The 22,865-nt window shown below is 39.8% G+C and overlaps 1 protein-coding gene across 1 annotated transcript; it reads left to right on the forward strand.

Moving 5' to 3' along the window:
* The first annotated feature begins 139 nt into the window (after positions 1 to 139).
* Positions 140 to 21,795, forward strand: GEMIN8 (gem nuclear organelle associated protein 8). The gene is made up of 4 exons (XM_008052659.1): positions 140 to 232; positions 8,010 to 8,054; positions 8,694 to 9,147; positions 21,214 to 21,795. The coding sequence occupies exons 2-4, from the start codon at positions 8,043 to 8,045 to the stop codon at positions 21,465 to 21,467; spliced, it is 720 nt and encodes a 239-aa protein (XP_008050850.1). The 5' UTR covers positions 140 to 232; positions 8,010 to 8,042; the 3' UTR covers positions 21,468 to 21,795.
* Positions 21,796 to 22,865: the final 1,070 nt, after the last annotated feature.

Consider the following 22,865-nt stretch of genomic DNA (forward strand, 5'->3'; position numbering starts at 1 on the left):
AACAGATCCGCATCCCACGCGTCCCCTCAGCCCAGCGCAGCCAATGGTGCGGACGTGACGTCATTGTCGCAGGCGGGACTTCCGACTCGCAGCTTCCACGTGAACCCACACCGGAAGCGCGTTTCCTGTAGCCCCGGCAACAGCATCTCCTTTCTACTCCCCCTCTGTTTCCGACGAAAAGTAAGCCCTTGCTCGCCCACCGCCCAGGATCTGCAAGCTACGTGCCCACGAGGTGACTTCGGGGACCGCCGGGTTTCCTTTGGGGAATGAGGGAGGAGCCTAGAGGCCCCGGAGGCCTGGCTTTCTCTGATACGGGGAGGGCTGAGGTCTTGGCTGTCACATTGTAATTATCTTCATCCCGCGGCAAAAGGTGGGACCAGAGGCCCAGGAGATTCCTAAATCATTGCAGGTTAATTGTGAGAGGAGACCAGTTCCAGAGGCTCTTAACTCCACCGTGCTTCCGAAACACTGGACGACTCTTAAGAATTTTGATGCCTGGGCCCCTATCCCAGACCTGAAAGCTAATCTCTAGAAGTTGGGCCCAGGCGTCGGTATTTTTAAAAGTTCCCCAGGTGATTCTGATGTGCCGAGAACCACCATGTTTAGGTCTCTAGGTGAATTCGTATTTTGGCAACCCGGCTGAGTATCTGAGCCTTATCTTTGGAGAGATGTCTAGGATGTTGGCCTGTCCACTCAAAAATTAGTGGTTTCTTTCTTTTCCCTTGCACTGTAACCTCATTGGGAGGCCAGAGAGTTTTGGGTAGAAATTATCTTGAGAACATCTGGCACCTGGGGTAGTTTATGGACCTTATGTCTTTGCTTACTTTTCTTGATCAGTAATGAACTGGAGCTGCAACAGTGGCCAGCGAAATGCCTTTTAGCTCTGAAATTCTGCTATTCCCTTAGTACGATCGGATGCTTCTTACTATTTTTTTTCAGGAACAATTTTTAAACTTGTTTGACAGACTAGGCTTTGTATTCAGCTGTTTTTCACCTTAAGTCAGAATAACATTACTTGAAAAATCTAGACTAAAGATTTAATAACACAGGCAACCCTTCTGGGGTTATTTACTTATTTACTTTCATGGCTCCCATGATTATGGGATGAGAGATACCCTTTAAAAATACCATTTATGGGTGGGTTCGGTGACTCAGCCTGTAATCCCAGCATTTTGGGAGGCCGAGGAGAGTGAACGAACTGAACCCGCGGGTTCGAGACCAGCCCGGGCAACTTGGCGAGAACCCATCTCTACAATAAATCAAAAATTATCCGGGCATGGTAGCGTGCGCCTGTAGTTCCGGCTACTTGGAAGGCTGAGGCAGAAGGACAACCGGAGCCCAGCAGGTCCAGGCTGCAGTGGCCGTGAGTGTGCCACTGCACTCCAGCCTGGGTGACAGAGTGAGACTCCGACTCAAAAAAAATGTAACTAAAAATAAAAATACCATTTGTATAGTATAGTTTATCAAAGTAACAGTCCCTTTGGGATTTTGATGTGAATAGAGACCATATTTTTTTCAAAGGACAGTTATTTGGTAACTTTGGATAAGCATAACTGAGTGCAAATTCACAGGTGCATAAATCCCCTCTGTGTGTTCATTGCTGTACTAAGAAAGTATACAAACTAAAGTTGCAGAGAGAAATTTTCATTTCTAAAACTGTTCTACAGATGGCAATGGTTTATTTTGGGTTTTCTAGGATCCAACATTTAAGGATAGGGTGAGATGAGAAGGATGGGGGAAAATTTGAACAATTAAGGCTACAGTGTAGGTTGGAGAGTTTACAAGGTACAGAACCTTTGGAACTACTTTTCTACAATAGGAAATTCAGTCATGGAACAGTTAAACAAGTGAAAAAAGAATGTAATTGTAGTTGATCAAAGGCCAGATGAATTGAAAATATTCTTGAAAACATAATGTATTTAAACATTGCCTTTTTGAAAAGATTTGGTGCTTTATAGTCAGTTGTTTGAGTTACTAGCTCCTCAATGATTTTGAAGAGTGGAGGTAGTAGGAGAAAATGTCATCAGGAAATAACAGACAAGTTCAACAACAATTTCAACAGCATCCAAGAGCATGAAATATTGGCTATTTTATACTTAAAGGAAAATAGGAAACTGAAAAGAAATAGATTGTAGGGTTCTACATGCCTACAAGTAAGTGATTAAGTGCCAAATGAATGAGGCATAGTGAGTGCCTATAAGGTCAGAAAAGAGAGAGATTAATATGAAATTACCAGGAATATGTTTATAGAAAGAGTAAACTTGAAATAAGACTCCTGAAATGTACTAGTAGTTGTAACCACCTTAAACTAGCCGTGGTTTTTACTGATATGCTCTTAATTTCCAATACCTGCCTATTCAACCCTTTATGGTCACACTAGATTTTGAAGGGAACTTATCTGTTTCTTCTTTTGAATTGTATTAATGTTATGTCATTCTCAGTTATCCCATTGCTGATTGTGTTCATGAGTCAGAGGGTAACTTTGTTCCTGGCCTCATATTTCACTTTTGATTCTGACGCTTGTCACATGGGGATTCAGAGAACTTGCAAATAAATCCATTCACAAATCCATCACTCTTGCTGACATCTTAAACAATGCCCTTCTGTGGATGGAAAGTAATTTGTATTTTTTAAAATATTTTTTAACTCCATCCTTTCAGTCTTATTCCTTCCTCATCCTATGCCTTCTTTATGACAATACTTCTTGCCACATCCAGAGGAGGATAAATCAGAATTTGGGGTTGAGGGAATGAAAAGGAAATAAAACTCAATTTTTTGGCTCCCTCACCCCTTAGTTTTAACTGTGGCTGTTATAGATGGGAAGGTGCAGGCTTTTTGAACAAGGTGGCATATGTATTCGTAGCAGGCCTGTGTCCGGCCGAAGGATAGTTTGGACTCCTGCGGGTGGAAGAAGGTCATTTGGACTTGAGCCATCTTTGATGTTCAACTCACTAAGAAGAGATCATGAAAAGCCACAGGAGGGAGCCCGTGAGGGCATCAAGCCAAATAAGCTTGCCAGCCTCAGCAACCAGCCAGGAATGGGGCAGTGCTGCCCAAGTAGGTGGGGCAGGAAGCAATGCCCTTAAAAAACCCCATTGTATTTTTTATCTTAGTTGAGGGAGTTCTTACTGGTGTGTGTATTACTGAAAGCTTTCTTCTCTGACAGGGTTATTATTACATGTACAGAGAGAGATTCCTGAGAATCACATATGACTCAGTTTATGTAATTCAGATTTTTTACCATACCTTCATTAATTTTGCTGCAGTCTCCAGCACATCCCCTTCCTTCTACTTTGAAACAGTGTGTGGTGAAGGCCTAACTAGATCCCCCAAATAACCTGGTCGGCTAAGAGAACCAAATCTGTGGTAGTCTTATAGGAAAGGTTTGACTTTAGCTGGAGTAGTCTATTTCATGATTGACTTTTGATGTATTTCTTTGCAAAACCAAAGCAGGTGAGTTTTCATGCATTTTATTTTTAGAATTCTAGTGAAAAAGAAAGGAAAATTTAGTTACAGAGTATGCATTCTTGTTTTTAGGGGAATTTGTATTTTTATTTTATCTGGTTGCTATGACATGTTCTTCCACTGATATCCAATTCAAATAACATATATGATATCACTACCTCTCAACAAAACTACTTATTTGTGGAATTTTTGGTAACTTGATGGAAATAGTCAATTTTATCCATTGAAAACTTCAAAGCACTTATCTGCTATTCTTTACTTATATTTATGCATTAAAAATATATCTGTCTGGGTAAGCAGATGCACTGAAGAGTAAATGCATTTTTTTTTGGTGAGGTTAGATGGGAAAATATATTGTTCAAAGCTTGGAGTCTGTCTGCCTGTAGGCCTTGTCAGTGTTTAGTGAATGACCTCAACCCTGTTTTTTTCCTTCCTTCTTCCGTGGTTGAGGATAGACAATGAATGGTCTCTGTACTAGCTTGGACTCAGATGGGTGGTGGCCATTATGCCATTGTGCTCACTTGGGGAGGCTGCCCGTCTTTAGAGCTGTGAATCCCAGCCTTCCCTGACATTGCCATTCTCTTTTATTTCAACTCCACCAATCCATTAGGAGAAAAGTTACACTGTTCAGTCCATGGAGGCTTATGCCATAAAAGAGTAGGAGACACACCCAGGGAGATGGGGAATAAAAGATAAAATTAAAGATCATTCAAAGGACATCTAAATCTGTTGCAAACATAAGCTTTCTTTTCTTTGAGGGGGGTGGTATCCAACAGTGTTGCTACAATGTCTACAATTATTTTAATGTTGGCTTTTTGGAAACCCATGCATTCTTCTTAGGTCCTTAAGCTCCCTGTGTAGAGAAAGTATCCAGCTTTAAAAAGTTAACAGGACCCATTTTAGAGGAAGTCATCTTCCCTTGGGAGCTAACTGATATTAACCAATGGCTTAGCAAGGAAGAGTATGTATTTCTTTCAGGGCATAGATACTCAGAGATGTGTCCTGCTTTCAGAAATCTTGGCACTATGTGAGCCTTCTAAGCCCTGTCAATCGATAGAGTTTTGCAGAAGATTTTTTGTTAAGTTTTAATTAGGTCTTTAAATGTCCATAAAGATCTTTAAGAAATGGTTAAATTTCTTTATTTAGTCACGGCGACTATTTTTTGGTCACAAATATTAGGAAGTGGTCACCAAGATTGCTGTTTGACATACTCATGGTTTTCTTGCTTCCACTGTCTTACTCTGAGCCTAATAATTTATGAAACGTGAGAATCACAAAGTTCTTCCACTGATATCTAAGTGGAAAGTGAGGAGCAATTAGAATGCTCAATATATTGGGAGCAGAGTCTATACAACTTAAAAGATGTGTTAACATGAAGCAGTGCCCCATGGCCTGTTTTTTTGTACTTCCAGGAAGTTAGGAATTGTTTTCACATTTTATTGTTTGGTGTGTTTTCTGACATTTGTTTTTTAAAAAACAAAGAATCTGAGACTATGTGACAAAGACTATGTAGCCCACAAACCTAAAATATTTACTATCTGGCTCTTTACTGAAAAAAGTTTGCTGACATAAAATAACAAGAGTAATACTGGAAATACCAAGCTCAAAATATGCAAGTTGCTATTCCTTTAGATATTTTTTAATACCTTATCTTATTTGACTTTTGACTTTTGAGAGATTAATTTGTGATTATTCAGGTCATTTGTTCAAACTGATTAATTTGAATGTAGAGTTTCAGGAATCCTATAAATACTTAAAATGTGGAAGAATATTACAAATAGGTTTTGGGATTTGGAGAGAGAAAATAAAGCCAAAGGTGAAATGAGTATATTATCCATACAACCCCAGGACTCTAAACTTACTGGAGGATGGCAGCAAATGTGATTATAAGTATCTCAGTGGCCAAAACTATGAGGAAAGCACAAGCAAAACAAAACAAAATTGCCTACAAATTTGCCTGCACTCCATCATTATAAATTCATCTTTCCTTAATGGCCCGGGTCTAGCACCTTAGCTAAGTCTAGCACCTTAGCTGATGAGTTACATATTTTACCAATAGTCTGCACTCTGGGCTGAATCTGAATTGCTTCAGGTTCAAAAGTTGGAATTGGCTTTCTTCAGTCATCTCAGCTGGATCTCCTGGCTTCTTTCTTGCAGAAGTGCTCAGGGTGTGCCTGGGTGATGTACCATGGCAGCCCTTCTACCAAATTATTTGTTGGATCAAAGTCATAAACAACCTCTCCTCAAATTAGTGCTCTCTCTCTCTTTTAAATCACAGCCATTGACATTTGAGCAGCGTGGATAGCATCATGGATTACCCTTGAACTTCTTAAATAATAGTCTTGTTTATTACACGTCTCTAAACTTGTAGCTCTGCAGAGTGGAGCCTCTTTCAGATTTTTCAGAATGTTGGTGCTACGACCTTTATTGTCACACTGGATTTTCCCAATTACAAATAAAAACAGGATTTGGTTTACAGTAGTGTTCAATCACAGTGGTGTTTATTACATATCTGAGGCTGTCAGACTTCTCAATTAGAGATAATTGATGTTTACGTTGACCTGATTCTAAGTATGTCTTGATAGGCATAGAAAGAAGTCTAGATTCAAAATTCTTAATTTTCAGAAGACATGCAGATGTCTCCTAGCCTTTTCTAATTTAATTCTTTTGCTACTTGTTAATCTATCAAACAATTTTGATTAAGATACACATGGAGTTCACTTAATGTTATTATGTGCTACAGGCTCTCAGAAAGCTATTCAGATTTCAGTAATAGAAATATAAAACCTGGTTCTAGTGAATTAGCCACTTAAAGGCTGCACCTTACATTGTAGCCCTCAAATATGTACTGATTTTGACTGTAATTTCAGTTGTGTTAGTTTTACTTCTTTGAGTGGCAAGCCACCTAAGTATCAGTCTTTCTATTTCTTCAGTAGCCCGTAAAGCATATAGCAGTTAACTAGGTTTTCAGGTAACTGCTCATGTTTTAAACCTTTAAGTTATAGTTTTAAAGTAATGTGAACTAATTTGCATTGCATTTGTTAGCTTTTTGCCAGTTTACAGTCACTGCATATGTGCATATTCGTGAATGTAGGGTAGGGAGCAGGAGTTATGAGTTGTGTTTAAGATAAATTTACAGGTCATGACAGCCCTCTTAGAAATACCCTATTTGAACGTTTATTATATTTGAAAAGAGTGTGAATGGTTTTCTTTAGGCTGAGTCTTAAAAGATAGAGGTGGTCGATTTAGCATCTCAGTTTTTAACATAAGCATAGCATAACATCTGATGGAGATTACAAAACAAATTAACCTTATTTCTTAAGGCTTGGAGATTTTTGAAATTTTTCCCTATAGTTAAGTGAAGTAGAAAAAATAGGACCCCTTCAGTGTCTGATTTCCAGCGTTTCACAACCTAAGAAGTTGTTTGTTCAGCATTGCACAGTGTTAGTGGTTTTGTCTCACAGAAGCTCGAATTCTCATGCATTTTAGGATATATTTTTTTAACTTTTTAAAAAGTACATTCTGGTGTAGGCTGGCATTTTAGTTTAGTAGCTCTGAACCCCTGAAGAGAAAAAAAAATCAAGAAGGTGAAGTTGCAGATTAGACTTTACCTTTGGGTATTTCGTGCAATGAATCAGTAGGTTGTAGGCAAAGGAGCACATCTCAGCAGAGCAATGCCATTTGGCAAGGGCAGTCCATGTGGTACCTCATGGAGAGTCTCCATGGAAGTTTCTCCTGTGAAGAGGTAGATGGTTAGGCAAGGAGAGTGTGGTGTCATGCACTAGCTGAAAGGTATGTATTGCAATCAAAACCAAATGAGGCCCTTTTGGGGACTTAAAGCTCAGAGCACAGCTGAGGCTGGACAGGTGTCTTGTTCAAGTGGCCTCTCCAAGTCCCAAACCTAAGGCAAGACCCAACAGAGGTTTGTGGTCAGTTGAAAAGGTATATTCTACTCAAGCCTCAGGAAAATCTAGGGCTAATTTAAATAGGCATTGGCTGGGTAAAAGATGAGTAAATAAAGCAATAGTTGTAAATTTTTAGTTCATGTTCTGTATATTATTTTGTATATACGTACTAACTACTATATATTTATATAGTCATTTTATAGGGAAACAAATAATTGAATGCAAACCTATACAAGGGTCTTTGACTCATTTAACCATACCTACAGGAATCTGTCCTTCTCAGACCACAAAATCATGACCCAAGTCCCAGGGTCTCATAACTAACTTTGCATGAAGGTCAGTCTTGGCCATTGCCTTGCTAAGCTGTGGTGTGGCCATGTGCTCTGTGAGCTATGGCTAGGACATTTTTCCTGACTTTGGCCCCCTCCCCTGCCTTGGGGAGGTGAATCTCCTCTTGTTCTTTTTCTCAAATTTACTTTCTAAATAAACTATATTTTCTAATCTAAAACACAAAAGAAGAAGGTCAGTCTTGGTACTGGGAAGAGATAACCTGTCTGGAGTTCCCTTGCAAACCACCAAATAGCCACAAACATCACACAGCTGTACTGATCAGATGTTCACACTATTGTTCTTTCCTAGCTCCAGCACCCACTTGGACTTTCACGATCAGAGATGGCAGCAAAGGTAAGATATTTTTTAACTCCTAAGACAAAGAGGTAAACTTTAATGTCTAAACTTTAATGTCTTTAAAGTCTTGGTATTCTTATTCCATGATGAAGAAGACTGAAGAAATATATCAGAAAACTAAAAGTAAAAGCACATTGAGTGCATTCCTAGACATCACTTGTCCCAGGCATTGAGGGGCGGGTCAGGCCAGCAGGTTACTTTAGAGGGCAGAAAGGGAGAAACCAAAGTCTGTTAAGCTTATCAGTCCACATGGTTCTTGGCAGGCCATGTCTCACTTGGAACTAGCCATTTAATTATAGTAGAGGACCAAGATGATAAACAGGGCCCCACCTTTCTCTGCATCTTATCTTAAAACAATCATTATCCTCTGTCCCCACATTATAATGGTCAGTAGCTTTAAACTAATTGGTCTGTGCATACCTCATGTACACAGACTTAGCAAGTGTGCCTACACTTGGTGTCCATTGTGGGCATGGACCTACCTTATACGTTTTTGGGCCTGGTAGCATTCTCATGTAGAGTAGGTATTTAGCAGACACTGAGTAAATACCTGTTGTCTGGCTGATTAAACATTTGAAGATTTCTCTTGAAGATGGACTGTTTGGTGTCTACCTTGCATCTTCTTTCATTTTGTAGGCATCAACATCAAAAGCTGCTGAGTCTTGGTATTCTCATCCAGTGTATGCAAGATACTGGCAACATTATCATCAAGCAATGTCTTGGATGCGAAGCCACCAGAATGCCTACAGGAAGGCCATGGAATTCTATTTCAGTCTTTCAAGTTACTTCCCTCCTGAGTTTCTTCCCCAAAGCTCGTATGATAATGAGGCTGGATATCCTCAGTCCTTCTGTGACCAAATGGCCTGGGAAGACTCGCACTGCAGTTCTTCACATTTCAGAATGTCTGGGCAGTATCCATGTGACAACAGTAGGATCCAGGCATCCAAAAGAGAAGACCAAGCTCTGTCTGAAGAGGAAGAGATGGAGACAGAGTCAGATGAGGAAATAGAATGTGACCTGAGCAATATGGAAATCACCGAGGAACTCCGCCAGTACTTTGCACAGACCGAGAAGCACAGAGAAGAACGACGTAAGTTCAAGCCTCTGTCTCATCTTGCTACCTTGCCTTGTCCTGACTTTTGCATTTTTTCTTCCCTAATATATAAAGTTATTTTATAAGTCTTCATTATAGGTAACATTGCAAATCAAGTCCCAAGCCTGGAAATGCTGCAGCGATGTTGCACTTCAATTATGTTTGTTTTCACAGTTGTTTTAGTATAGGGCTTTGTTCTAGTTCCAAAACAAAACTTATCCTAATAATATTTCTACTATTTCTTAAATGTTAGACACTCTACCAAACAGAGAGAGAGAGAGTGTGTGTGTGTGTATCTGTGTGTGTGTATTCCTAATCTATACAACAGTCTCTCAAGGTATTAAACCCATTTTACAAATGAGGAAAATGAACCTTAAGGCTAATTGACTGGTTCTGTGGTACACAACTAGTCATTTTCTGTTAGGATTCAAAGCAAATCTCCCTGCCTCCACTTCTTCCTCTACACCAGGACTTGTCCCTATAACTACTAGGTTCCTAAAATACTCTTGCCATTTCTCTGGGACACAGCTCGAGACGTCCCTAGTGCTACAGAGCTCCCAGGTCTTAAATAGCTTCCTTCAGAGTAGAACTCAGCATGAACCTCCACAGAATAACAAACTCTCTGGCACTTACAACTTTCCTTTTTGGTTCTTCATTGAGGCTCTGTCCCTGGGGTTAGAGAATAATAATAAAGGTCTTATACCTTTTGTCAGAAAGCAGGAAATTTCTTTTTTAAAATTTCTTACTACCTTGCTACAAAGAACTAGAACTGCTTTTGTGCTCTCTTTACTATAAAAATTCACCAGACCATTTATATTTTAAGTACCTCTGACAGAGATATACAAATGCTTTTCTCCCTATTATAACCAGTACCAATATTTTAGTGAGCTCTAATTGTACTATATTTCACCTAGAATTTTCTAATAACGCAAATGTAGAAGCCTGGAAATGGGAGTTTCATTTCCACCTTAAATTATCTGCATTTTCCTAATGATGGGCTGGCTTTTATTGTTCCCTACTGGATGCCAGGAACTGAGCAATGGGCTTTGTTTAAAGTACCATGTTCTTTAGTATCTTTACCTGTGATTCTTTACTGAACTACTCTTTCAGGGTTGTTGTTTTTTTTTTACTTCTTTTGATTAAAATGTTGACTTCTTTGATGCATATTAGAAAGTATATCAGTATATCCAAACAGGTGTTTTTAAAATAGTACTTTCTTTTACACATAGAATACCTTTCCTTGATTTCCAGAAATGAATTTCACCTTTTTTCAAAATACACATATGAAATAACCATTAGTCTAATTTAATTTAAAAGTATATGACAAATGAGGGAGAGTAAGCATTGGAGCATGCTCACGTTTGGTTGGAATGCTATTTGTTACAGCTCTTGAAAAAAAAATGTGATGGAGATAGAGCTTATTCTTATGGTCCTTACCAGAAGGTAGAATAGGATGTTTTTCTCGCCAGAGATTGATACTTCTATGATGGAAGTAGTAATTGAGAATGGAGACAAACAAAAACAAAACAAAGAATGGAAGCAAACCCCAGTCATCTAAAAGGCCAATTTGAATTATATGCTGATTAAAAATAAACCTGAGTTATTCAATTAAAAGTGAATGTGAATGAAATGAAAATAAAATAATGAAATTAGTCCTTGCAACCAAAGAAAGCAACGTAAGCAGTTCAGTTACAGATATGGTTCACAGCCAGTCCTGTTTCTCCTCTTGCCATTGTCAAGTAGAATTCTAGGTAGGCAGGCAAAGCCATGAAAATTACTTGCTAAGTCCTGCCTGGCACTTAATATTATTTTGAATGAAGAATGAAGTCTTTTAGTACTTATTATAAGCCTCAACTCTAAGGTTGGCAAATCTTATTCCATAGAGTGCCACACTTCCGGTGATTCTGTAGAATATTTTACAAACTGAGTTAGACTTTGCATGCTTTATTTATTTACTTATTTATTTGTTTATTGCATGCTTCATAAACTTACCAAACTTCATCTCTTTGTTGGATATTATTCTCAAATCTGCTTAGTTTAAGACTCCAAATTACACTATTATCACTGTTCTAGGTTGAATTGCATCACTCCAAAAAAAATATGGTGGAGTCCTAACCCCCAGTACCTCAGAATCTGTGACCTTATTTGGAGACAGGATCTTTCCAGAGGTAATTGAGGTAAAAGGAGGTCATTAGGGGGACTCTAATATTATATGACTGGTATCCTTATAAAAAGGGGAAAATCTAGACAGAGAGACAGACACACACATAGGGAGAATACACATGAAGATTGATGTTACGCTGCCACAAGCCAAGGAATGTCCAGAAACTGGGAGAGAGGCCTGGAACAGATCCTTCCCTAGTACCTTCAGAAGGTTTATGGCCCTGTGGACACCTTAATTTCAGAATTCTGACCTCCAGGAACCATGAGACAATAAGTTTCTGTTGTTCTAAGTCACCCAGTATTTGGGACTTTGTTATGGCAGCCCTAGGAAAAGCATTCAGTCGCCCTGGGAGAATTTTATTTGTTCTCAAATGCAACCCGTGGTGGACATAAAGTAAACCACACAGTTCTTGTCATCTCTGTGAAGAAAATGTTTTACATATTTGTTTTACCGTAATTATAGCAAACCATCACAAAAGGGAATTTTAGGAATACCTTTGCAACTTTGTCTTTAACCTCACTCCCCAGTATTCACGTTATTGCTAGTGACAGTTGACAGAGGCAACTGTGGTGGAACTTCTGAAATCACAGGGGTCCAGCCTTCTTCCACTACTCACTAGCTAGAGGCCCTCATCCTCCTGTGAGCCCCCTTCATTGTCTTTGCCTCAATTACTTCGCCGTGAAATGGGATCCTAATTAATTGGTGGTAATTATGAAGATTCAATAGATAATATGAGAGGTTATAGAATGGTATGTAGTCAGTGCCCAAGAAATGTTAGTTGTTACAGTTAATTGCTAGTCATCCATCCTTTAACATGGATTAACTGTAAATTGGGTTTGCTTTGATACTGTTTGCCTTGATCAGTGCTTGATTGAGACTCTATATATTTTTAATAAGATGTTCTGATTCACAAAAGTCATATATTTCTACTCTAGGCAGCACTTTTCAAACTTTGAAACTGATTTAGAACATTAAAAACATGAAGGAATTAAAGTTTTGCTGTCTGTCAAATTTAGTCTTTAACACAGTTTTTAGTTCTGTTTCAGGTTATTCTTGCTTAATATATTTAATATAGTAAAACATTTAGACTGGGAAAATGAACTTACTACCATATTATTAATAATGGCAGTAAACACAACAAGCTTTTGATTCTTTGTTCTTTTAAAATGTGTAGTTATGGTGTGAGTCAAAACTGCTTGTCCTAAAGTCTCTGTGATGCTCTTATGTCCTGCAGACTTCACTGAATGCATTAGCGGGTCCCTGGGAGATGTGAGAATTGTCTGGCGAGGGTGAGAACAGTCTATGCTGTCAGGCTCAAATCTAAAAACTTTCTCTTTATTAGAAGAACCTGCCAGGGCCTGATCCTGCACGAGTAAGAAAATAATGGGCAGCGAGCCACTAGCATTATTTTTTTCAACAGCACTTTCAGTGGGTACAGGAAGAATATGTGTTCCTTCAAGCAGTAATGAATGATGGAATTCATATGTAAGTAATCTGAATGCCCGTGGTTCCTTCCAATCCATTACCTCTACTGGAAATTTTCATGGAGGGTGCACACACAGTTGGGAAAGGCTTTAATAAAGAGATAAGGGACCTGGGCATTATGAATAATTGGTTAAAATTTTGTGTTTTCTTTTGCGCTTGGAACCCACTAGAAGCTACTTGTACAGTAAGGGCAAAATGAACTTTGAACATGAATGGTTTGGAGACCACAGGATTTTATAAAATATTGCTAGCAAGGGAAAATGCCACTCAATTTGAAAGATTTAACTTTTTAGTATGATTCACTTCCACAGGAACATATACAGTTCATCATCATCTGTTTAATATTTTCTTAGGATAAAGTCCTTCAGATTGGACGATAAGTTCTTGTTTGTGATTGCTACTCAGATTCCACATAGTCTCTAATTTAATACATTTCAAGGATACAAACATTAAAAATTAAGTAGGATAAGAACTTTTTTGTGCAGTGGGAACATGCATGCTTTTGATTATGTTTATGTCATCATTTCCTAACAAGACATTTCCGTTACTTAAAACTTCAGTGGTAACATTACTTATGAGAAAGTAGACTGTTGTGAAGTTTTAAAGGTCAGCTGTGTTTTCAGTTATGTCTTAAGAAAAAATGTTTATTGTGAGATTAAGAAAAGTATCATTTTTATTCCTAAGTGACCATCAATTTTGACTGAAGTTTGTATTCCTAATAGTTAGAGGGAAAATGGGTGAAAATTATCCCCAATGGAGAATAAGGCCCTCCAAAACAAACACTGTCACTGTTGTCTCTGGGTTAAGTCAGTCAGATATAAATACCTGTATTTTGGGGGTAGATGTTGAATCCAAACAGGGACATTCTCAAAGAGCTTAAATTCTGTTAGGAGGAGGAGACAAAATTATTTAAAATAATACATAGAAGAAGATTGTCTGTGGTGTGGTATGTGATTCCTTCGGCACATGGGGGTAGAGCCAATGACCTAGTCAGTTAAAGGAGGAGTGTCACAGGGCAGTTGTGGAGAAGTGACTTTAAGGAATAGTGTTCATTTGGAATGCGAGAAAGAAAGGGGTAAGTCCACTGCCTTCATAGACACTTGAAGTGCTGTACTTAACCGAAGGAACCAGATGTGGTTTTTATACATTTGATGGGAGACATCTGTTCCATTATGTCGTGCCCACCCAAGTAGGAAGGTTTAGACTTTACTTTTCATAGTAAGCCTTCAGTCAGTCTTCTGGAAACCCATCTGGTTCTCCCTCAGTCTACCCTCTATGGAAAATCTAGAGGATCTGGCAAAGCTTATGGTCCAGTATTTAGTGAGCTTTTTTGGCTTAGTCAGGTGAGGTTGAAGGATGAGATCACTCTGACTGAGCATTCCACCACGTGGGTTTGTTTTGTCTAGTGCAGATGTTTAGAATTGCACAGAACCAATCAGTGAGATGATATATTAACAGCCATAGAAGAGTAGAAAAAAAGGATGTAAGTGTACCTTTACCGTAGAAGTGAAAGTGGTGATTGTCCAATGACTTCAAGATTCCATTTGTCATGGAGCAAGGGACACAGGATAAGGAGAGAAGACCAATCAGAAATGGCTCCAGTTCTCTTGGCAAGCACCTGAGTTCTGGGTGGTTGCTGACAAGCCAAAAATGAGCCATTTGTGATATGCATCAAGTTGTGCTTTCCCTTGTTTGTGCTGTGATCATTAATTTTGGTAACATGCAGAGAAGATAATCAGAATGACATGCCGATCCTAGAAAAAAGAGGGAAAGTAACTTCTTTGACATTCACTGTCTTAGTGCTTTGTCCCCCAAAATATTATGCCTTTGGAATCGTTATCTGTAGGATAATATTAAATGAATGTTTTCTTGCTATGTAAAATTCTCTAACTTCAGTAAAATTCAGTCACTTCCTATGATTTTTTTTTTTCCTTTATGGACTATAAGTCTACATTGGCAACATCATGTAGATGTATATATTGAGATAAAAAATTAAGATTATGTATACGAAACCCACATGAAATCTAGTAAAGTTTTTCCTTAGTGATCTTTTACTGTTTTTCTTGTTTTAACCCTATTAGTTTCCTAGGGCTGCTGTAACAAATTACCACGAAGTGGGTGGATTAAAACAACAAAAACTTGTTCTCACAATTCTGAAGACTAGTAGTCCAAAATCAAGGTGTCAGCAGGGCCACATGCTCTCCGAAGGCTCTAAGGCCTTGCCTCTTTCAGCTTCTGGTGTCTTCCTGGTAGTTTTTGGCTATGGCAGCATCATCCCCAAATTCTGCCTCTGTGTCTCTGTGTCCTTTTCTGTCTCATATAAGCACACTCTCAGTAGAGTCAAGGTCTACCTTAATCCACTATAATCTCATCTTGATCCTTTAATTACATCTGCAAAGATCCTTTTTCCAAATGAGATTGCATTCTGAGGTTCCAGGTGGCCATGAATTTTGGGGGACACTAGTCAATCCACTACACTACAAACCTTTTTTAAAGCTGGAATAGAGTCTAAAAACATACTTCTGATTTGTATTAAAACAAATTCCCTTGTTTAAATACCCTACAAATAAAAGCAGATGGTAACATTGAGTCCTCCAGCTGGTTTCAATAAAGATGGCCAAAGTCTCCATAACAAGGCAGCCATTGAGTCGTGTCTAAAGCATGATGTCTGTGCTTCAGTCAGATGATTCTCTCTAGTTAGCTAAGCCCTCACCTTGTTTTGACAGGAAGAAATACTGTCAGTGATTGAGAACCATTTCTTTCATTGGAAGGGAAGAAGGAAGCAATAAATAGAAAACAGAATAATGGGAAACCTTCAAACTTGGATATTCCATTTTGAGGTTCACTTGGTCCCCCAAGTCTGAATGCGCTAAAGTACTTTCAGATGCTGGCTGGAACCATCAGAACACAGCCAGTCTGGGGATACTTGTTTTTAAACTGACTGGTTTTCAAACTTGTAGTCTTGCCTTAGAACTGTTTTTTGTTTGTTTGTTTGTTTTAATTTTTTTTTAATTGTGTAATTAAATAGAGGCAAAGTAAATAGAATGTAAGGGAACAGGGTCCAACCCCAACTCTTTGGTGCCCTTCCCCTTCCTTCCTCCCCAGCCATTCTGCCCAGGGAGGAAAGCTCTGCCCGGCACATTTTGAGATTTGAGCAACTGTTTCTCTGTCCCTGGGTGGTCATCATTTTTCTTTAGCAGCATCTGGAAGGAAAAGAGTTGTTTACAAAAATAATGTATGGCCAAGCTTTCGTTCAGCATTCATTTCCTGAGTACTTGCTTTGTGTCGCACTGTGTCTTCCTTCCAGGGCTGGAGGTACAGTAGAACCTTTACAGCGTAAAGGTGACAGTGCCCTTCCCCCGTAGATGATCCCAGCAGGACTGGTCACAGGTGATAGGTTTCTTGCCCTTTAGGTCAGTGTTTTAGAGCAACTATCCACTATGCTGAAAACCATGAAACCTCCAAATCTTTTGAGAGGCAGGGAAAGGACAAGGGTTGGGCCTTAAGTTTTTATGAGAGAGCCTAAATGAGAATGAAATATGAATAGAGTATCGAGAGCAAAAGGCTTTGTCTTTTATTCTTACACTGTATGAACTTTGTTAAGAACTAAAATCGTGTGATGGAGACCTATGAGCACATACTGAGTACAAAACGTGAAAAAATTGCACTGGCTTCATTGACTGTTGACTGGGTTTGCTTTATGTTAGCATCGCGTTTCATTCACAGATGTCAACAATAAGAGAAAACATCTTGACTGGGCACGGTGGCTCATGCCTATAATCCCAGCACTTTGGGAGGCCGAGGCAAGAGGATTGCTTGAGCCCAGGAGTTCGAGACCAGCCTAGGCAACATAGGGAGACAATGTCGCTACAAAAAATAAATTATCCCAGTGTGGTGGTGTGCACCTGTAGTCCCAGCTACTCCGGAGGCTGAGGAGGGAGGATTGCTTGAACCCAAGAGTCCGAGACTGTGATAAGCTGTGATCCTTTCACTGCACTTCAGTCTGGATGACAGAGTGAGACCCCAACTCAAAAAGAAAATATATCTCTACATATAATTGTTAGACCTGTTTAATATCTGTAAGACAGTTTTTGCCAGAAGAGTAGCAAAAAGAAACAATTATAAGCATTTTAAATTATAAGGAAAAGCAAAATAAAGATGCAAAAGCACAAAGTCTAAATTCACATTCAAATGATAGAAAATAATACTAAGATAGCTAAGATCCCAGTGTTTGTTAAAACTTCTAAACTTAGAGACTTGAATTTAGACAGGAAATTGAACATGTATTATTTCACCGAAGCCGATTCTAGTCCTGAGACAAATTTGGTAGTAATACAACAGTGGTCTTGTTCCAGGAGAACTAGAGTCCTGCTTTCTTTTGCAGTCAATCAGAAATGAGAGGCGGAGGGCTGGGAGAAAATAGATTTATTCTGTAACCATGGAGCAACAGGGAGCAAGTCTGCATTGCTATGAGGACTCACTCAAGAAAATGTAGCTTTCTTTACGTATTTATAGTTTAAACATGCAATCTTTTTATCCTAGCTGATGATTAATGGTATCAACGCACAATGGGACCATTGCTCGGTGTTTTCTGTTTTGCTGACCTTTCTTTTCATGTAACCATTGACATATAGCAGTGCCCTGGCAACATGTAAAGCAACAAACTAGTTATCACCAATCATGTCTTTCTGAGGTCACAAGCTTTCCAATATTTCCCAAGCAACACACACTCTGTTCTTCATGATTCACTGAAAACAATAAGTATATAGTATACAAAGCTTAGTTGATGATTAAAGTAAAAACTGAACTTTAAAATCACATTGGGAGGGCACATTCTGAGGGCAGTGCAAAGGAAGAAGGAAAGAGGTGTGCACTTTTAAAGCTAAGCAGCCTTTACATTCATCTTGACTAGCCATTGTAAAATTAAGAAAAGATGGGTTTTCATTATTTTAATAGGAGTTGTTTCTTTACCATAATCGAGCAACCCTTGGCTTTAGCCTGTAACAGTCTGGGCACCTCTCACTACAGGATCTGCCCTTGGGATACAGAGGCTCTGAGGCACCTAGCAGCCCCACGCAGGATCGTCTCCTCCAGGCAGACAAAGACAAATGAGAATGGAAGTATTGGTAACATGTCCAAGACTGCTCACAAATAGCATAGGGAACCTGTTGTGCCAATGCAGGGAAGCCAAGACCTTGGACGAATAGTCCTGGAATAGAGATCCTTCAGTCAGATCCCACCTTTCATGGAAGACCAGGGCAAGGGCTGCACCCTCTGCCTGGTCAGAGTTCTTAGGAAGAGACAAATGAGAAAGGCCTGTACAAACTGAACATACCTCACCAGTACATAATGCCCACCCCAAAACCCAGTGCCCTAAGTCACCTTTCTTCTTTCTTCTGAAAGCACTAAGGTGAGCTTTCCTTCAAATTGGGATGAATCATCCCAGGAAGAGGCAGTAGAGAAAGAGAGATGCCCTCAGTGAGAAGCTTATCCCCAGCAGAGCTTCTACCCCAACCTCAGCACCAGGAGCCCACAGGGGTCTTGTGGAAATAAGAAGCAGTCACAGGTACACTTAAAGCCCAGACTTCATTATACAAAGCAGCCATGTACCCAAAAACCATCCATAACCCTAAAGCTGTTGAAATAAAATTTTTTTAAAATTTTTATTCTAAAGATGTGAGGTACAATTCAGGGTTAGGTATACAATCGTTGATTATGCAGGTACCCTTGTTGATGAGGTATGCCCCCCCTCCCCTCGCAGTTTTCCTCAACTGCCAGTCCCACACCCTCTCCCCTAACAGTTTCCCACTACTGCCAATCACTTTCTTATAGCATTATAATTGTTCAAGGTCAGCTTGTGAATGAGCACATATGGAACTCTGTTCTTTGTTTCTATGATAAATCACTGAGTATGATCGACTCCAAACCCATCCAAGTTGCTGCAAAGTCCATATATTTGTCCTTCTTAATGGCTGCATAATATTCCATTGTGTATATGTACCACATTTTTTTTATCCAGTCCAGTTTCGATGGGCAACATGGTTGCTTCCATGTTTTTGCTAATGTGAATAGAGCTGCATCAAAACCATATTGAGATACCACCTAACCCCTATAAGAATGGCCATCATTAATAAAACAAACAACAACAGATGCTGGTGAGGATGTGGAGAAAAAGGAACATTTCTACACTGCTGGGGGGAATGCAAACCAGTACAACCTCTTTGGAAGACAGTGTGGTGATTTCTGAAAGAACTAGAAATTGACCTTCCATATGACCCAGCAATTCCCCTATTGGGAATATATCTGGAGGAACCCAAATTATTCTACAAAAAAAATTTTTTTTTAAAGAATTGGCAGTTATGGCAATAGTCAAGTGCTTTTCTCTCACCCACTGTTTGACTTGTTGACTTTTTTTTTTTCTTTTCCCGGGATGTTAGCTTGGAAGTCAGAAATGTATCTAGAAATGGCCATTTTCATCCACTCCCACGCCCTCCAACAGAACTCAGTTTAGGGAGCACAGAATTGAAACCCCTATGAGAACTGAACAGCTTATATGCTGATGTTTCAAATTTGACAGAAAGACCAAAACAAATGCTAGTTCACCTCCCATTCACTTGCATATAGGCCAATATTTTGGTTTAGTTCTGCATTTCACAGTAAGTCCATCATATCTCTTTCCCGTGGGTGAGGTGACAGTTATACAGCATTTATTTTGTGTGACAGGCTTATCCATATATTTCTTCCTTAGTAAAAGTAAACTGCAGACGTTCTGAGACAGTGGTGGCCACATACATTTTTAACAATGTTTCCAAGTTTATAAAACTCCTTTCCTCCAAGCCCATGTGATACTTATAAAGAATAGGATTTATGAGAGTAACCATCCATAGACTTATGAATATATCTCTCCTTTCACACTTGATTAGTTCACTACTATGTTTCCTTCCAGGTACTAGTGGAATCAGGAGCAACAAGGAAAGAATGGTTTAAATCATCGTTGTATTCACCTGCAACCATCTTTGCTCCTTATCTGGTAGCATCTCTCTTTGTAGCCAAAGTAGCTACAGATATGTGCTTCATACTCTCAGTTGCTCTCTTTTTTTTTTTTTTTTTTTTTGAGTTGGAGTCTCACTCTGTCACCCAGACTGGAGTGCAGTGGCTGCTCCCGGCCACCGCAGCCTCAACCTGCTGGACTCTGGCGATCCTTCCGCCTCAGCCTTCCAAGTAGCTGGAACTACAGGCGCGTGCTACCACGCCCAGCTCATTTTGATTTATTGTAGAGATGAAGTCTCACCAAGTTGCCCGGATGGGTCTTGAACCCACGGGCTCAGGCAGTTCACTCACCTCAGCCTCCCAAAGGCACAGGATTACAGGCTGAGCCACCAAGCCCAGCTTCAGTTGCTCTCTTGACAAAGTCACAAGATTACAGAAGTTGGCTAAATTGTACCTTATGCAGCACTGTTTTGTTGATATTTTATTTTGCTATTCACATAAGGATAACAATTATGATATTGGGACTTGCTGTGGTAAAAAAAAATAGAGAATAAATTGAGTATTTCTTGCTTTACAAGAATCTATTTAAATTAGTAGAATTAAAATTAACTATATTATTTGCAGTTTACCCTAGGCTATCCTGTGAAGTGGAAAGTCAAATCCCATAGTAGGAAAACCAACCTGCTCTTGCAGATTTGTTCATGAACAAGGGGAAGATTAGAAGTCGGAGGTCTTCATTGCATTCGAGGAATTGCCCTTTTACCTTCAGCAAGTGTTGAATCACTTAACCTTTTCTTGTCTGGCATGATTTGTGTTTTGAATCTGTGGAAGGATCATCTATCATCGCTGCATTCTGTAGTTACTAGTACTTGTTCTTTTCTAGGTTACCTAAAATCAATACCTCTTCTAGAGAGGTGATTTTCTCCCCTGCCACCTCATTTGTGGTGGTAAGTAGTGCTGCTTGCAACGCTGAACTTGCCAGAAAGCTGTCTATTTCCATGCTGGCCTGGTGCAGCATTGAAACCATGCAAGCTCCATTAGCCATTCCTATCTGTGCCATGGAAAGAGAGAAGCCCAAGCAGTTTCATTTTTCTCCTGTGTTTTCAGGGCTTGTTGCAGAGGTTAGGTAGTTTGAAGTGATGAGTTTCCTTGTAGCTTTTTGCCATTTCTATCGTGTATAGTAACCCCTGGTAGGTGAACAGTGGGCTTCAAAACTACATAGATGATAATCATCTGCAGGTCATGCCTCGGAATCTAGTAAGCATCTCAGCTTGCACAATGGGACCTGATTTCACAGGCAGAAAGAGAAAGCTGGGGGACCTTAGGGGGCTGTAGACAGTGTAGCCAGTGGTGACAGCAGTCACCGGGATTCTCTCCCTCCTGCGTGTGCATGTGTTCACATTCATGTTCATGTTCATTCTTAGGGCGGCAGCAGCAACTGGATGCAAAACGCCTGAGTGACTATGTGAATGCTGACCACGACCTGTATCACACCCGCCGGTCAGTGGAGCCCCCAACTGAGAGGCCTGGTGAGCGGCGCCAGGCCGAGATGAAGCGCTTGTATGGGGACAGTGCTGCCAAGATCCAAGCCATGGAGGCCGCGGTGCAGCTGAGCTTTGACAAGCGCTGTGACAGAAAGAAGCCCAAGTACTGGCCGGTCATCCCCCTGAAGTTCTAGGCACTGGGCACGGGGACCCCTGGAGTGCTTCCTCACAGGGTCTCCTGCCTCAGCCCCTTCCTTTTGGATGCATCCTTTTCATTTCTTCTTCTGTACCTTTCTCAGGAAAAGGGAACCTTATACCTAGGTACAAGCATGTTACCAAAGTCCCAGTGTGCCCTTCACAGGGTAAATGTATTGTGCCAGCCACTCAGAGGTTGGCAGGATGTATACTGTTGCCAACATGAGTCTCCTGACATAAAATGATAATTGTGTGTATATTACACTCATTTTTGATGTTGTTGATAACAGTGTTCATTCAGTTCATTAAAGTTCTTCCCTAGAGATACTGCCTACTGTTTTTGCCTTTTTATATTTTCTTCTGTCTTTAGCCCTCCTGAACTACACAAATGCCTTAAATAAGCCAGTTGGCCTCTCTGACTCCAATGCTTTAGTCCCCACTAAAAATGAGCCAAGCATGCAGTGAGACATTTACCTCTTCCCTCTAATGCAGAGGGATGTGTGTTCTGTGGAAGGCCAGAGAGTGAATACTTTTGGCTTTGCAGGCCACATGGTCTGTGGCATAACTACTCAACTCTATCCTTGTAGCGTGAAACCAGCCACAATCAGTAAGTACACAGATGGGTGTAGCTATGTTCAATAAAACTGTATTTATAAAAACAGGCCACAGGCCATATTTGGTCTGCAAATAGTCATTTGCCAAACATTACTCTTATGGATTGAAAATCACCTGTCTGACATTGTGATTCTTGTTATCTTGTTATCTCCACAGAGCTTAGATATCATACAGAATTGAGAGCAAAAAACAGTAATTCCCAAACCTGGTCACTTCTACGGTCTCCTCTGTTGTAGAAAATGCACTAGTGAGTTCTTACTATACCAGTGAATATTGTTTTGATAAGGGAATACATTTCTGAAAATGAAAATCTAAAAGCTGATGGTGCAGGTCATTTATAAAAGCCAGCTGCCTTTAAATAAGTTATTACAGTGCATTGCCAGGGTGAGCCCCGGTTGACCCGAGAAGATTAGCACATCCATCAAAGGTTGCTGAAAAGACTTCATATTGACATGTTTCTTGCTAAGAACACTTGGCTTCACAGCTCCTGCCCTGAGACAAATGCATTATTTCATCAGCCCCAGGTGCTCATTTTTCCAAGCTTTCATTTTATTACTGGAGTTTCAATTTGTGTGTAGGTATTGCAGACAAAAATGAGAATTAACTTTCTCCTGAGGTGACACAACTAAAATTTCAGATCTTTAGTATATCTCCTTTTTATTTTTTATTTTATTTTTTTGAGTTGGAGTCTTGCTCTGTCACCCAGGCTGGAGTGGCCACCGCAGCCTCGACCTGCTGGGCTCAGGCAATCCTTCCACCTCAGCCTTCTAAGTAGCTGGAAC

The sequence above is a fragment of the Carlito syrichta genome, unplaced genomic scaffold (genome assembly GCF_000164805.1).
Source record: "Carlito syrichta isolate Samal-C Ts95f unplaced genomic scaffold, Tarsius_syrichta-2.0.1 Scaffold71963, whole genome shotgun sequence".
Lineage (NCBI taxonomy): Eukaryota > Metazoa > Chordata > Mammalia > Primates > Tarsiidae > Carlito > Carlito syrichta.